The sequence below is a fragment of the Callospermophilus lateralis genome, chromosome 11 (genome assembly GCF_048772815.1).
Source record: "Callospermophilus lateralis isolate mCalLat2 chromosome 11, mCalLat2.hap1, whole genome shotgun sequence".
NCBI classification, from domain to species: Eukaryota; Metazoa; Chordata; class Mammalia; order Rodentia; family Sciuridae; genus Callospermophilus; species Callospermophilus lateralis.
Window position 1 is genome coordinate 15,509,127 of NC_135315.1, and position 17,785 is coordinate 15,526,911.

The window sequence follows — 17,785 nt, forward strand, 5'->3', positions numbered from 1 at the left end:
GGCCACCATCCAAAAGCTCAGAACATATATTTGACGTAGCTGACAGAAACTCAATTCCCAAATCTCCTTAGGACCTATAACTGCAGGGACCATTTTGACTATTTACTCTATGTCAGACACTGTCTTATGAGCTTTTCATGTACTCACTCATCTAATTTTCTTATTGATTCTATGAAGTTATTATTAATAATAGTAAATTCATAGAAGTTAATCTTATTACACAAGTTAATCTTATTAACCAAGTTAAAAAAATGAGAAGAAAAGTAACATTTAGTCATAGTTGATTATATGTCAGGTTGTATATAATATTAATCTTATTTTTAGAAACAAAAATATTTGAGACTTTAAGAAAATTAGAGCAATATGTCAAAGTTACAAAATTTGTTATGTGACATGAGATTTTTTTATTTTACCTAGTAAAAATGAAAATATTTAAAAAGATTATACAACTAAATGTATATCATCCCTTTCTCTTCTGAGAGTTATTATCTCTCTATACTGCCACCAAATCTGTGCATATGCATGTTTATACATCAATTTACAATACACATGGATTCCTATTATTATTGATTATATTTTCAGTTTTTGCTATGTAAACAATACTGTATATATACTCATATATACACGCATTTTTAAACTTGTTCATTTGTAAAATAAACTCTTAGCAATAAAATTGTGGTATCTAGGTTTATGGTACATTACAATAGGAAAATGGCATAAATTAAATGTTGAATGAATTAGCTATTGGCATTTTTATTATCTGTAGGTTAAGAAATGCTGAGGGTTTTGTGATTATTAAAAAAAAATCTCAGAAAGGGTTGTGAATTAGAATCTGGAGATAACTGGAACCAACAGTGTCTGTACAGTTTCTCTCATATCTCCCTCAAGCACAGCAATACCCAAATAAACTAAATGAACCTTGAAGCCTGCTCATCAAATAGGTCTTCTAGTTTGTCTTTACTGTTTAGGCTATTTAGCAGCATCTTCTGTTTCTTTGAACAAAGAAAACCATAGTTGATATACCAGAAGTCCATAAGAGGAATCTATTAACTTCTTTAAACTTCAGTTTTTCTCATGGTTAAAATTATCTTCAGCACATTTTCCTAAGAGCAAGACATTTAACTTTATGATTTACTCATGTTTAAACTGGAGATACATGTGAAGAATACATGAGCTAATAAGTATATGGCACACAGTCAGCATTCAAATGAAAAAATTCAATAATTATTTTTTCTATTAATCATTTATAAATATGATTTTAAAAACATGTAAAGTTTTAAAGTTTCATCTGGTAAAGTTTCAAATACAATTTTTAGCAAATACTAAATAATGTGATCACCAGAAGAATGATACAACTTTCTCTAGGTCATATTATTGTTATCCCCAGTTTTCGATGAAGAAATAGAAATAAACAGCAATACAGAAGCTAACTCAAAGGTAGAATGCAACCTCAAGCAGTCTGACCACATGGCTTGTGTTTCTCCTAACCACTTTTACTGTATTAATTTGTCTTTGTAGTGAATAGAGTGAAGTATGTATGCATTTTAAAATTAGCTTTCAAGTTCCAAATTATGTATGCCTATTTTTGAGCTGGCCTTTCCCTATTTTCACTACTTTCCTACAAATAAGTCCATTTTCAAATACATAGACTTATTTATGCAAAGGGGGTCTTTATATACACCTAGGTTGAAGGACTAAGATTAACATATTAAAGAGTACAGAGGTAACATAAGAAGAATGATAGGTCTACCACAGTGGTTCATGCCTTTAATCCCAGTGACTTGGGAGGCAGGAGGATCACATTTGAGGCCAAAAGCAGCAACTTAGTAAGGCCTGAACAACTTAGTAAGACCCTGTCTCAAAATCAAAAATAAGTAGAGGCTAGAGATGTAACTCAATGGTAAAGCATCCTGGGTTCAATCCTCAGTATCAAAAGAAATTTTAAAATATCATTTAAGATGAAAACATAAGTATACATCTTGCTGAAAATATAGACAATGACATTTAAAGATCTGGAAAACACATATAAGTTTAATGAACATGGGATATTCAATCTGTAAAATTAAAAAGTAAATCAAATCATCTGGCTTATCATTCCTCCTCTGCTTAAAAATCCTATAATCAAAGTAGGCTCCTTACCATGACCCTAAAAACTCACTTCTAGGTACCTCTTCAACTTTTTTCCTACTACCCTCCCCTCTGAGTATTCTGCCTAAGTCACACCTCCCTCTTTCCACTCTTTGGACATGCCAAATTCATTTCTGCTTTAGGATTTTTGTTAAGACATTTCTCTTGACATGGAAAACTCAGATCCCATATCGTCCCATGGTTGTCTTTTCTTAAATTTAGACCTCAGCTCAAATATTTCCTCCTCTAATTCTGATTATTCCATAGAAAGAAATCCGAAACCTTGCCTCTACCCTAGTCTCTATCCAATTCTCTATTTTATATCTTCAAAATATTGTCACTATCTAAAATTAAAGTATTTATTTATTAGCTATGTGTTTATCAGTCCCCCTCCCAAATGAAATATAAAATTGTGTCCTTCATCTAGTCCACTACATCTAGAGCAGTGCATAGTATATGTGGGCTCTAAATAAGTAATTATTAAATTATGAAGTAAAAGGCACTGAAAAATAATGATCAAACCTTCTTGCTTATAACAGACACAGAAGATCGAATGTTAGTGGAAATGGAATAATTACTACAGCCCTAATAGTCTCATCAAATTAGTGCTTTTTGATAACTAAGACTAAGTATGAACCATTCTCTGGAAAATACGTCTTTATGATCAGCTAATTTTTCACCATTAGACTTTCCATTTATTTATTCACAACAAAACATAAAATAAGAAAGAAATAATAACTGATAAGTAATCTACTAGGTTTTAACTTTCAAAGTAATTTCATTCATTCTGGGTTAAACCACAAAATTCTTATCATCTTCTTTACTTGGGAGAAAAGTGGCAACAAAAACATTTTCATGTGTCTTTTTAAGGAAACAGATTTCTCTAATTCAAAAAATTATAAGTGCATTCTCAATTTTTAAGTTCTTAGGTCCTTGATAGTCATCAGTAAATAAAACTATTAGGTTCTACATGCTTCAAACACTACACATTTAAAACTCAATATTTCATGTGTCTTTAATTAATTGTGCCCCTTCTTACTGCTTCACTATAATCACCCCTGTGATATTAGGCATGTTATTGACTTTATTATTAAATGCATTTCTCTTTTAATAAATGTTGCCTATTTAAGTTAAAGTTCAAATTAAGATAGGTAAGTGGAATAGGAAGTGGAACCTCCAAATCCTCAGGTAATCCAGCTCACTTCTACATGGAAACTGAACTTGCAGTTTCTTAAAAAATAAAGCACATCACATGACAGCTATCAGATTTAGGTGTTCTACAACATAATATGCAATGCAAACAGATAAAACTTATGTTTGTGAAACTAAAGAAATAGTATATTTTGATAAAATTACAAACAGTGGAAGTTTAATTCAGCTTAGAAGAATCTAAAAATTCCACTTTCCCTCCTTTTATTTTCTTTTGAATTGTCATATGATAATAAATCTCCTTTTGGTCTAGCTCAACACCAGGTACACAGCAAACATTCATTATAACCTTAATTTCATGCCTACCTACACTCATAATCAATCAATACCAATCAATTGACTGTCCTCAAGAATATACTGATAGTGTTAGAAGAAAGCTAACAAAGTGACCCAGGTTTACGAATTTATATATTTATGAAAGTATTCAACTGTATCGTAAAATTTCTTCCCAGAAAAATTTAAGAGGACAAATATTCATTTAATAAAAATTGAGTTTCATACCTAATGACTTGATCTGAATGAAAAATACATATTATGAGATGATATTAAACTCAGTGCAATAACAAGACAACATTTATTCACCAAACAATTCTTTTCCTCTTCCTTAACTCTGGCATAAATGTTAACCATCTCCCCCCAGAAGCCACAAGCTCCTAGTCCTTTTTGTAGGTAAGGATGCTATAAGAAACTTCAGTAACCTGGCCCTTCTTCAAGTCTCACATTTTGTGGGATTCTTATGCATATTATTAAAAGTATTTTTTCTCTTGTTAAAAATAAACAAAGGGCTGGGGATGTGGCTCAAGCGGTAGCGCTCTCGCCTGGCATGCGTGCGGCCCGGGTTCAATCCTCAGCACCACATACAAACAAAGATGTTGTGTCTGCCAAATACTAAAAAATAAATATTAAAAAAAAATTCTCTCTCTCTCTCTCTCCCCCCCCTCACTCTCTCTTTAAAAAAAATAAACAAAAATAAATTCAATGCAATTGACAATTTATGAATTATAGTACATATCCTAAGAAGTTGTACTAAGGTCCTACAGAGAAGAAAATATTTAAATTAGCTTTTATAGAGATGAAATACACAAATTATTTCAAACATAATATGACTGATATACCTTTGCTGAACTATTAAGATCTTATTATCCTAAAATTACAATATCTCCATCTGTTAATCTCACATGAACAAGCTGATAAATGAAATCAGAACAACAGTGTATTCTGGCAAAACTGGAAACTTCCTGAAAATCTAGGAAAATATGTCCACAACAGATGGGTCACTTAGAAAATAAATATATCAATCTGTTAGAGTACTGTTCTAATTCCCTAAATGAAAATCAGTCAGAGCTCCATTTTTGAAGAGTCTATGACTTTAGGAAGGTCAAAGAGGAAAAACTTAAAGATGCACATAAACACATCTGATCTGACCTCAAGTTCCATATGTTTATGTTTCTTGTTAAACATACTAAATTCAGGTAAAGTCCTTACCAGTTAACTTCTTCACAGGTTGGAGCCGAACACTGATAGACTGATGTGTGAGTAAGGGGGAGGATGGAAGAGAGCGAGACATGCCCTCCATAATCCGAATGTGCTGCATACCTTCACTCACTGGAAGTGGTGGAACAGCATAGTCTGGCTCAAAAGCACAGTCGCTTTCTGTGGAGATGCCACCTGTTAATAGGAAAGGATAGAATGAAAGAGCTAGTGAGAAAAGATTCTTACTTCCCTATTAAAATGTATCTTTTAAACTGATTCAGAACAATATATACTAACATTGATTTTCACTGTGAGAAACTAAATAAGGCATTTTTAACACATACATTCATTTGTACACTTACTGCGTACCCAACTCCAGGTCTACCTCTAGGAAATCAAAGATGAATAAAACAGGGTTCCTCATTAACAGGGGCTCACTGCCTCAGAAGAGATACAGTTATGTAAGGAAATAGTTATTGTACAACAAAATGTTAAAATTAGAGCTATGTTCTTACATTTTTCTTCTGATAGAATCTGAAAGAAGATATTCGCTTGCTTATCAATGTGCAATTGTTAGCAGAATTTCTGTAACTTTATCTCGTTGTCCCCTTCCCTAAAGAAACTACATAAAAATACAAGTGGGTAAGACTGACACTATCATATGGTGATCTTTTAATCTGCTCTAATTTTTGTAAGTAAAAAAAAAAAAGGAGAAGAAGAAGAAATAATTATATGCTGTTGACATCCACTTCTAGTAATGGTGGATTACATATTTCAGACCAACTTTTCCTTAAGAACCCTAGAAAAATATACTTTAAAAATCTTCCTGAAGTCAGTAGAAGATTAACAGCATGTTGAAGAATTGCAAGGAGGGCTGGGGATGTGGCTCAAGCGGTAGCGCGCTAGCCTGGCATGCGTGCAGCTGGGGTTCGATCCTCATCACCACATACAGACAAAGATGTTGTGTCCGCCAAATACTAAAAAATAAATATTAAAAATTCTCTCTCTCTCTCTCTCCCTCTTTCTCACTCTCTCTCACTCTTTAAAAAAAAAAAAAGAATTGCAAGGAAAATACTGAAATTCCAGCATTTGGGGCTATTTTTTACTTAGTGGTATCAGAAAGGCTAACAAACTACTGATAGTTTTATGGTGCTAGGAGAACAACTATTAAGAGTCTAGGGCTCACCAAGGTGTGAAGAGATAAAATTCCAACACTTTGATTGAAAGTTCAAAGGAGTAAATACGAACTAAATCTAGACTTGCCTTCACAGGGTCAACTCCAAATAGCTTCTACAAAATCAAATGTTGAAGGCAGTCCTATATTGCTAGGGCCCACCAAAAAATAAGCATAAATCTTCTTGGAGTATATACCAACAACATTCTAGGTCTCAAAGTATCCATACTGTTTATCATGTTACTATCTGGCCCTTAATTAACAATAACAGAGATAAGATAACATGAACAAAAGCAAATTAGAAAAGTCATAAAATCAAGAAATAGTCTGACTAGAAATATAAAGTAAGGAACAATGAGGCATAAAAGTTAAAGTAGTATGTTTACATGTTTAGAAAATTAAAGTTCAGGATTTTAACAGAATTAGAATTATGAAATTAAAATTTTAATAGATGAATTTAAAGGAAGGTTAGACATAGAAGATGAGAGAATTAGTAAACCAAAATATACATTAGAATGATCAGTGAAGTATCAAAAAATAGATGGTGGATTCTTAGGTAAGTGTTACAGTTTGGATCTGGAATGCCCCCAAAGGTTCATGTGTTGAAGTCTTCATCCCCAGCTGGTGATGATACTGAGAGGTGGTGGAAACTTCAGGAGGTGGGCCTAGATAGAGGAAGTAGGTTACTGGGCATTCCTTTGAAAGATCTATTTTGTCCCTGGCCTCTATCCTTCTTTCCCTCTCCCCCTAGCTGCCATAAGCTGAGCAGCTCTGTTCCTCCGTACATTGCCTGCCATGATCTTCTTCTTTGCTACATGCCCAAAGTAATGGGGCTAAATGACTATAAACTGAAATCTCTGAAACTGGGAGCCAAAACCAATCTTTCTTTCTTTAAGTTGATTCTCTGAAGTATTTTGTCACATGATGAAAAGCTAAGTTACATAATATGACACCAAAAGAATAAGCAATAAAAGAAAAAAAATAGATAAATTGGATTTCACTGGAATTTAAAACAAAAAACTTTTATGCAACAAAGGATACTATCAGGAGAGTGAAAAGACAACTCTCAGAATGGGAGAAAATATTTGTAAATCATATATCTGATAAAGCTCTAACATGCAGAATATATCAAGAATTCCCACAACTCAACAACAACAAAGAGCCCAATTTAAAAATGGGCAAAGAACTTGGATAGACATTTCTCCAAAAATTGACATTAAAAAACACATGAAAAGATACTCAACAACCAGCCAGGAATGGTGGCACGTGGCAGGATTGCAAGTCTGAGTCCAGCATGGGCAACTTAGTGACACCCTCAAAGTAAAAAAACAAAAAATAAAAAGGACTGGGGATGTAACTCTGTGGTAGAGCACCACTGGATTCAATACCCGGTACTGGCAAACAAACAAAAAAAACCCTTCAATAATCATTACAGAAAAGCTAATCAAAGACAAAATGTATAAAATGTGGGTATACTACTTAAACCCACTAACAATAGATTTTTTTAAGTGACCAAAGATAATGATGAGAAATGTGGAGAAATTAGAATCCTCATACACTGATTAAGGAATATAGAATAGTGCAGCTGCTGTGTAAAATAGTTTGGTGGTTTTTCAAAAATTTAACATAGAATTACCATACAACTCAGCTCTTCTACTCCTGTATATATATCCAAAGGAAAGGAAACAAGTGTTCAAGTAAAAACTTAAACACATAGTCAAAAAATGGGAACAACCTAAATGTCATTAACTGTTATATTGATAAACAAAATGTGGTATAACTATACAATGAAATTATTATTTAGTCATAAAAGAATAAAGGTCTGATTCATGGTATAATATTAAAAGCCTTAAAAAGATAATGCTAAGTGAAAAAAGATAGTAACAAAAAAGCCACATATTCTATGATTCCATTTATATGAAATGTTCAAAATGGAGAAAACAAGGAAGACAAAAGAATCTAGTGGTTTGCAAACTCTAAGAGGAAGAAAAAATAGAAGTAACTGCTTGATAGGTATAGGGTTTTCTTTTGGGATGATGAATTAAGTACTAGGTGATGTTTACACAGCACTACAAATGTAATGAAAGCCACTGAATTGCACATTTGGGGTGGGGGAAGCAGTACTGAGGATGGAACCCAAAGCCTCACACTAGGCAAACACTCTTCCTCTGTACTACACTTTCTGGTCCCTGAATTGTACACTTTAAAATGGTGAATTTTATAGTATATAAATTTTACCTCAATAAAAAATTATATAGATATTTATCACTAACCATATATTTATTCAATTCAGAAATCTAGAAACCATTGTTCATTTCTTCCTTTCCCAGTCCTTCACAACAAATGAATTAGCATTTCTGCAGATTATCAATACAAAATATATTCCAAATCTGCTAAATTCTTTCCATTTCTCCCACCACTACCTTAGTCCAGGGCACTATTATTTTTTTCTCCAAAATTCTATTAGGAGAAATCTAGAATTTATTCTTTTTTCTTAAATTTCAGAAATTTTATCAGAAAGTTCTAACTTTTTCCTTCTCATTAGTCTCTGGGCCCTTTGATTTACTATATTGAGTAATTCTTTTCTTCCAACTATCTTCTCTTTCTGGAAGTCTGATCAGATGGATATTGTGTCTCTTAGACCTATTTTTCATGTCTGTTTCTCTCATAATAGATTTCTAATGTTTAGACTTTCATGAAAAAGACCTGATATGGATTTCTATAGAATTACAGGATTTTACATATTTATAAGCAAAATGGCATACCACGTGTGCAATTTCCTGAGGAATACTTTTATTGAAAAAAATCATTATTTGATTTTTTAAAGCAGTGTATCTAGAAGAATGCATTTGACTTAGTAGAGTACCATTTTTCACTTAAAATGTTCCACTGTTAAAAATTAGCTGATAATTTTAGAATCTAGTAATACTCCTTAAGGAATCATATTGCAATTAGTCCAATTTGGCTGCCCTAGTTTACTTTTCAGCTTCGAAAGATTTTCTTCCATTTTCTCTGTCCTATAAATTGTGTTTGAACTCATTGTTGCTACAAAGAAAAAACTGAAAATGTTTCAAGTAAAGAAAAGTACTGATGAACTTCACAGAATTTGAATATCAGTTCTCTTAGATAACTGGAAACCTCAAAATCTCAGTGGTTTGCAACAGATTTGTGTTATGTTCATTAATCTATAGACTGACTGTGGGTCAGCTGGTCTAGGCTGGGCTCCAGAGAACTGAGCTAGTTAACAGAATAATGGTCAGGTTCAAATTCACACCAATGTATTTTTAATATTGGACCCACCCACTGAATGGCAAATGAATACATGGGGCATATTGTTCTCATGGCGAATCAGAGGAACTCAGGAAGGTAAGCCAAATCAGAAAAGCCTATATAAGGCCTCTGCTCACTAACTTTCCACTGGATCAAGCAAGTCATGTCCCAGAATGGCATTAAAGGGCCAATAAAATATACGTGGCCCACACTAGTGGAAGCTACTGCAAAGCTCATGACAAAAGCAATAGTTGTAAAGTTTTATAAAACAAAGAGGTAAAAAAAAAAGTTATAAATCAAATTTACAATGATGTAAAGCAACATTTATTGGTGTTCCATATTACTTAATCCTTATTTTCCACTATTCTTTTTTCTTACCACTTTTCATGCTTCAATCAACCAAATTAAAAGCTATAGAAATAATGCAATGGAGATAAGGCAAAATAAAATAACTGCTTTTTTGACAGAAATAATAAAGTTACACTACTGGCCACTTGGTGGTTAGGTATTCAAAAGTTGAGCTAAGAAAGCCCAGAGAAGCTGGGCATACTGGCTCATGCCTCCTGAGGGAGGAATATTGCAAGTTCAAAGAAAACCTCAGCAACTTAACAAGGCCCTAAGTAACTTAGCAAGACTCTGTCTCAAAATAAAATATAAAAAGGGCTGGGGATAGCCAGGCATGCCTGTAAACCCAGTGGCTCCAGAGGCTGAGTCAGGGGTATCATGAATCAAAGCCAGCCTCAGTAAAAGCAAGGCACTAAGCAATTCAGTGAGACCCTGTCTCTAAATAAAAGACAAAAAAGGGCTGGGGATGTGGCTCAGTGGTTAAGTATCCCTGGGTTCAGTTCCTGTTACCAAAAGAGAGGGGGAAAAAAAAAAAAGCTCAAGAATATCAAGTATATGGATATTTAAAAAATGTTAGGAGTAAACATGATTTAGTTAAAATTTCAACCATCACTATTAAGTCTTATAATTTGACATTGATAATTATTTGATATTAAAGTTCAAGTTAATAATAAAGTTAATACCTACTCTAGGGAATTACCTTCTAATTTTTTCATTTACATAAATGATCACAAATAAAACTTAAAAATTAAGAAACTCTAACATGATAAATTCATCTGGTGATAATTCACTAAACTGTACACATGATTTGTGAATTTTTCAGTTTATTATGTTATGTGTTAATACAATTTTGTTTTGTTTTGTTTTTGTTTGTTTTATTTTAAAGTACACAGGAACTGGGTGCAGTGGTGCAAGTCTGTGATCCCAGCTAAGGATCCTAAATTTGAAGCCAGCCTCGGAAACTTAATGAGACCCTGTCTCAAAAATAATAATTAAAAGGGGTTAGTGATGTAGCTCAGTGATACAGGAACACTGGGTTCAATCCCTGGTAGCAGGGGTGGGGGTAGGGGGCACAAAGGAAAAAAATAATATAGCATTGTGATAAAATGATCCCTCCCTCAAAAAAAAAAAAAAAAAAAAAAAACAAAGAGCTTTTACATATTCTAGAAAGAAAGGGGTTTGCCTAATTTATTCAAATACCCTTCAAAGTCGGGGTTTATAGCTCTCTAACTTGGTAACATTCTTGCAAGTCCAAAAATCAGGCAGAAAACAGGCCCAGAGAAGTTTAACAACTAGAACAGATTAATACAGTCAGATATTATGACTGTCTTTGTAGGTCTCTACAAAAAACTATCAGGGAAAAAAAAAGTGAGACCAGGCATGGTGGTGCAAGCCGGTAATCCCAGGGATTCAGGAGACTAAGACAGGAGAATCTCAAGTTCAAGACCAGCCTCCGCAATTTAGGGTGGCTCTAAGCAATTTAGTTAAGATCCTGTCTCAAAATAAATAAATAAAGTAAATAAAAAGGGCTGGGGATGTAGTTCAGCAGTAAAGCACCCAATACTTCTTCCCTCCAAAAGTGAGTCAGGCAAATTCACAGGTTGCAAATTTAGTGTACAAGAACCAAGCATCTTTCTATACTATAGTAATGGACACCTGAAAAATGAAAAATTTTTAAATTAGCACCATTAAAATAGGACCATGAAATACTTAGAAATGATTCTAACAAATATATACAACATTTGTATGCTAAAAAGTACAAAACACTGACAAGAAAAATCAAAGACCTAAATGGAAAGATACACTATGTTCATGGATCTGACTATTCCATATCATTATGATGTCAATTCTCCTAAAAATGATTTATAGGTATGAAGCAATTCCAATGAAAATCTAAGGCAATTTTTTAGTAGCAGTCAATAAGCTGATTTTAAATTTTGTATGGAAAAACAGAGGAATTAGGATAGCTAAAACAATTTTCAACAAAAAAATAAAGCATTGGTGTCCTCACACTAACCAAGTTCAAGACTAACTATAAAAAGTCACTGAAATCTAGGGTTGGGGATGTGGCTCAGTGGTAGAGCATCCCCACAGCATGTGCAAGGACCCAGGTCAAATACCCAGGACTACAAAAATTAAAAATAAATAAAATACAATATACTGTAATCTAATTAAATAAAAATAAAAAATTCTGTAATCTAGAGAATATGTAGTACTAGGAAAAATAATGGACACACACACAAAGTTACTGGAATCAAATAGTCCAGAAAAAGACTCACACTGAATGATTTCAATATGGTTTGTCCCCCAAAGATTCATGTGCTGGAAGGTTGGTCCTCAATATAATGGTATTGAAAGGTGGTGGGACCTTTAAAAGGTAGGGCCTAATATGAGGCGACTGGGTCTGTACTAATCTCACAGGAATGGATTAGTGCTGTGAAAGTAGACTTTTTTTTTTTTTTAAAGGACAAGACTGGTCCTTCTTTAGTCACTTCTACTCTTTCTCTTTCTCTCTCTCTCTCTCTCTCTCTCTCTCTCTTTTTTTTTTTTTTTTTTTTGGTGGTGGTGGTGAGAATCAAACCCAGGGCCTCAAGTATGCTAAGCAAATGCTTTACTACTGAGCCACATCCCTTGCTTCCCCTTCTTAGTCTCTTGCTTCCTCCCTCTGTTCCAGTTATGAATGTGTGCCATCACCATATAATGTCACCATGTTGGTGATGCAGCTGGGGGCCCTTGACAGATGCTGTGTTATTCATGGATTTCCCAGCCAGCAGAAAAACCAACAATTCTTATATTTGTCACAGAAGTTAAGTCAAAATGTAAACTGTTTCCTTAAAAACTGAAGAGACAGCAGGTGAACACAGAAAATTATAAGTTACCAGAGAGAAACCCATAAGCAGAAATCTCAGCAGGAGTATAGGGGGATAAAAACCTGAATTGTAATTGATGAATTGTTGGATTGTCAGTGTAGATTAGCATGAGAGATAAGAATTTCATGCAGATCCAGTTTGGGAGGCCCTCCACACTTTTTTTTTTTTTTTTAAGTTTTACCTGTAGGAGCTTTAGGAGGTTCTCACAGTGAATACTGAAGAAAAATCCCCTTGTGCTTCTAGCAAAGGAAAGTGATAACATAATCATTATGAAATGCACAATGCATCAGAAAATGTTATTATTCTTAACAAGCTTGCCCTCAGAAGAAACTATTTCACCAGAGCCTAACCAACCTGGCAGAAGGTAAATACCCAATTCCAGCCTGCTGGAGCCTTCTACACAGATGAATAAAAATAACCCCATCTCCTCCAGACATCCTGTCCTACCTAAGGGGGAAGAAAAATAACAACAACAACAAAGAAGCACTGATGAAGTTCACAGTGAATGGCACAGGCTTATCAAAAGACTGAGAATGAATCAAAGAACAAAATTGTGCTTTCTTTCCAGGATAACACTACATTATGAAAAGTCTATTTACCATAATTCCTTTCACCCAATACATAATGCTCACCTTTCAGCAAAAAAATTACAAGGCACAGAGAAAAGCAATATATACAGTTGAAGAAACACAGCAAGCATCAATAACAAACCTAGTTGTAGCAAGAACACTGAAATTATCAGACTATGTTAAATTCTAAGAAAGAATTTTTAAATGTAGAGGTCAAAAACACTAAAACAGAAATGAAGGAAGTCTTTGATAAGCTCATTGGTAGACTGGTCATGGCCGAGGGAAAAAAATCTCTGGGTTTAAGGATATGTCAATAAAAACATTCAAAATTGAAGTTAGAAACAAAAAGAAAACAAAAACCCAGAACAGAATACCCAAGAACTGTGGGACAATTACAAAAGGTGCAAATATGCAAAATGGGACTTACAGAAGGAGAAGAAAAAAAAAAGAACTGAAGAAATATTTGAAGCACTAATGACTAAGAATCTTCCCACATTAATGGCAAACAAAAAAATCAGAGTACAATGCCAAAACCATGTCCCAGCATATAATATGCAAACTGCAGAAAATCAAAGGTAAAGAAAATATCTTAAGGAAAACACACTTTACCTTTAGAGAAACAAAGATAAAAATTACATCTGACCAAAACTATACAATAGGAAAGAGGATAAAATATTTTAAATGCTGAGATAGATAGATAGATAGATAGATAGATAGATAGATGTTACCAACCTAGAATTCTGTACCTTGTAGAATTATCCTTCAAAGGTGAAGGAGAAATAAAGATTTTTCTTAAAAAATAAAAACTGAGAAAATTTGTTGCCAAAAAACCTGCCTTGTAAGAAATGTTTCAAGAAGTTTTTCAGAGAAGAGGAAAATGATATAGGTCAGAGAGTCTAATCTACATAAAGAAAGGAAATGTGAGATCTATCTATATATGTGTGTGTGTGTGTGTGTGTGTATAATAGTCTCCCCTTACCTATAAAGGATATGTTCTAAGACAACCAATGAAAGTTTAAAATACAAATAGTACCAAATCCCATATTTACTATGTTTTTCCATACACACACGCACACACACACACATGTATATGTATATATACATACATACATATAACAAGTTTAATTTATAAGAGATGAAAAATAAAATAGAACTATAACTGTAAAAAAACTTATATGAGAGCCAGTATAGTGGTGTATGCCTGTAATCTCAGCAATTCAGGAGGCTGAGCAGAAGGATTGAGGCCAGCCTCAGTAACAGCAAGGCCCCAGGCAACTCAGTGAGACAGTGTCTCAAAATAAAAATTAAAAAGGGTTGGGCTAGGGTTGTATGTAGCTCAGTGGTAGAATGCTTCCCTAGAACATGTTAAGCACTGGGTTCAGTCCTGAGCACCACATTAAAATAAATTAAAATAAATAAATAAATAAAAAGGGCTGGAGATATGGCTAGTGGTTAAGCACCCCTGGGCCTTTGTGTTCACCCATTACCAAAACAAAACCTTAGGTGAATGTGGTTTTTCTAATATCTTACTGTACAGCAGATCTTAGAATACAGATCTTGTATACCTCAGTATACAATTTTTTTCTTTCCTTATTGGGTCAAAAACTTTTACTTTCACTTAAAGGAATCACTTTACAGCTTCACTACTCTTATACTTTGGGGCACCATAATAAGAATACAGTTGTCTACTAAGGGACTAATGGGTGGGTGGCATATTCAGCATGGATATGCTAGACAAGGAAATGATTCATGTCCTAGGCAGGATGGATAGGATAGCATGAGATTTCATCATTCTACTTTGAACAGTATGCGATTTAAAATTTATGAATTACTTATTTCTAGAATTTTCTCATTTATATTTTCAGGCCATGAGTTAATCATGGGTAACTAAAACTATGAAAAATCAAACTGTGAATAAGGGGGCAAAATTTTATCATCTGAAAGTGGACTTGGATTAGTTGTCAATATATATTGCAAACTCTAGGCAAAACCTTAAAAATGTGAAAAAATGAGTATAACTATAATGGGCTCAAGTGATCCTCCTTCCTCAGTCCCCTGGAAAGGAGAAAAATGGAATTATACAAAATGCTCAAGTAAAGTCCCAAAAGGCAGATAAGAAGACAAAAATAGGAATAATGAAGAAAGGCAAGAAAAAAAAACAGTAATAAATATGGCAGATATTAATACAACTATAAACACTTTATGTCAGTGGTTTAAATATGCCAATTAAAAGACAGAGATTAGCTGGACACAGTGGTGCAACCCTGTGGTCCCAGGCACTCAGGAGGCTGAGGAAGGAGGATCACTTGAGCCCAGCAGTTCATGGCAAGATGCCCACTCAAGCAAACAATTGGACAGACTGTCACCTTGAGTCAAAAAACTTTAAGCTTACAAGATATCCACTTCAAATGTAAAGATTCATTTAGGTTAAGGGGCTGGGGTTGTGGCTCAGTGGTAGAGCGCTCGTCTCGCACGAGCAGGACCCTGGGTTCAATCCTCAGTACACATAAAAAATAAATGAGGAAATAAAGGTATTGTGTCCAACTACAACTATAAAATAAATATTTTTTAAAAAAGATTCATTTAGGTTAAAAGTAATAATGATGAAGAAAGATATACTATGTTAACACACTAATCAAAAGAAAGTGGGAGAGGTTATATTAATTTCAGACAGGCAACATTGAGAAGCAAAGGGGAGAAATCAGAGATAACACATAATAATAAAGGTGTAAATTTTACACAAAGACACAATGGTCTTAATGTGTATGAACCTAACAACAGCATAAAATAACAGGAGGCAAAAACTCACAGAACTTCAGAGAGAAATAGATAAGGACACTATCATACTTGGAGACTTCAATAGTCCTCTATCAAAGATAGATACAGAAGGCAGAAAATTAGCAAGGACATAGCTAAATTCAACAGCAGCAGTAGAATATACATTCTTTTCAAGCTCATATAAAATATTTATAATAGGTGACATTCAGACCTTTTTTTTTTTTTAAAGAAAGAGTGCGAGAGAGTGAGAGAGAGAATTTTTTTAATATTTATTTTTTTTTAGTTTTCGGAGGACACAACATCTTTGTTTGTATGTGGTGCTGAGGATCAAACCCGGGCCACACGCATGCCAAGTGAGCGCACTACCACTTGAGCCACATCCCCAGCCCGACATTCAGATCTTAAGACATACCTTAACAAATTCAAAGAATGAAATTAAACTGAAAACCATTAACAGAAAAATAGCTGGAAAATCACAAAGTACTTAGAGAATAAATGCCACATATTTAAATAACACATAGGTCAATGAAGAAATCTCAAAAGAAATTTTTAAATATTTTGAACTAAAGAAAAAGGAAAACACAAGTTTTCAAACTTTATGGGATAGAGTGAAAGCAGTGCTAAAATGGAAATTTACAGCGCTATATAATACATAATATTATATAATAGAACAGAAGAAAGATCTAAAATCAATACTCTTTAGAAACTAGGAAAAAAGAACAAATTAAATCCAAAGTAAACAAAAGAATAATACAAAAAAAATTAGAGCAGAAATCAATGAAATTGAAACAAGAAAATCAATAGAGAAAATAAATTAAACCAAAGCCTGATTCTTTGAAAAGAAAAAAATTGAAAAGATCAATAAAATTGATAAGCCTCTACCCAGACTAAGAAAAAAAGAAAGAAGTCACAAATAACTAATCAGAAATGAAAAAGGGGACATCACTATACCTCTCATGGATAATTAGGGACTATAATGAATAAATTCATGCTAACAAATTTGATACTCTAAATGACATGAACCAATTTATTGAAAGTTATAATTTGTCAAACTTCTCATACAAAAAAATAGACATACAAAAAAATAGACAATCTGAATAGGTAATATCAGATCCTAAGAGAATCCTCCCTTTCCGATTTGAAGAAAAAGAAAGTTGGCTATATTAGTCAGTTTTCCATTGTTGTGACAAAATATCTGAGATAATCAACATAAAACCAAGAAAAGTTTACTTTGGCTCAGTTTCAGAGGTTTCAGTCCATAGTCACTTGGCCCTATTGGTCTGGACATGGTGATGCAATATGTATCGGGACAGGAGTGCATGGTGAAAGAAGCCTATTAATTTTCATGGTGATTGGAAAGCAAAGACAGGGAGATAGGAAGCTGCTGGGATCCCAATTTTCCCTTCAAGAACACACCCACCGCCCAATGACCTAACTGCCTTCCATTAGTCTCTATTTAATTCCTAGAAGTTCCACCACCTCAATATATTGCCACAGGCCAGGGACAAAGTCTTTAACATGTAGGTCTTTTGGGAACGTTCAAGATCCAAACCATAGCAGAATCCTTTATAAGTCTCAGAGATTGAGGGAAATCTCACCTTTTCCTCCCTTTCACCTTCTCTTCTGCTCTAGTCTCCAGGCAAAACCATGGCAGTATCAGCACTGAGATGGTTGTGGAGACTGGTTAAGCATCCACACCTCTGAAAGAATGGAACTCCTTTCCTAGCCTCAGGAGTTGTAACTCTAAGAGCATGAGGCATGTCCTCATTGCTGTTGCTTTCCCCCTCTGTCTTCTCATCACCTGGCCTGAATGAAGGCACTGTTGAAGGAAGTGAATAGTCAAATTGGAAAACTCAAGCCCCTATTTTCTACCTAAAGGACTAAGAAAAACAGTTCTCGGAAATGAAGTGTTGGTGAGATTTTGATGATAAGAGAGATCAAGAAAACAATTCTATAGTGTTGGGTATGAA

At 33.9% G+C, this 17,785-nt stretch overlaps 1 protein-coding gene across 2 annotated transcripts in view; it reads right to left on the reverse strand.

The window, feature by feature from the left end:
- The window catches only part of Tanc2 (tetratricopeptide repeat, ankyrin repeat and coiled-coil containing 2), a 454,690-nt gene that overhangs the window by 300,866 nt on the left and 136,039 nt on the right, over positions 1–17,785 (reverse strand). Inside the window, exon 5 of one of the 2 annotated variants that reach the window (XM_076870152.2) lies at positions 4,933–5,004. In XM_076870152.2, coding sequence (XP_076726267.1) covers positions 4,933–5,004 — 72 coding nt within the window. Of the gene's footprint in view, positions 1–4,821; positions 5,005–17,785 lie in introns of both variants that reach the window. The other variant, XM_077110543.1, reaches the window with a different exon arrangement.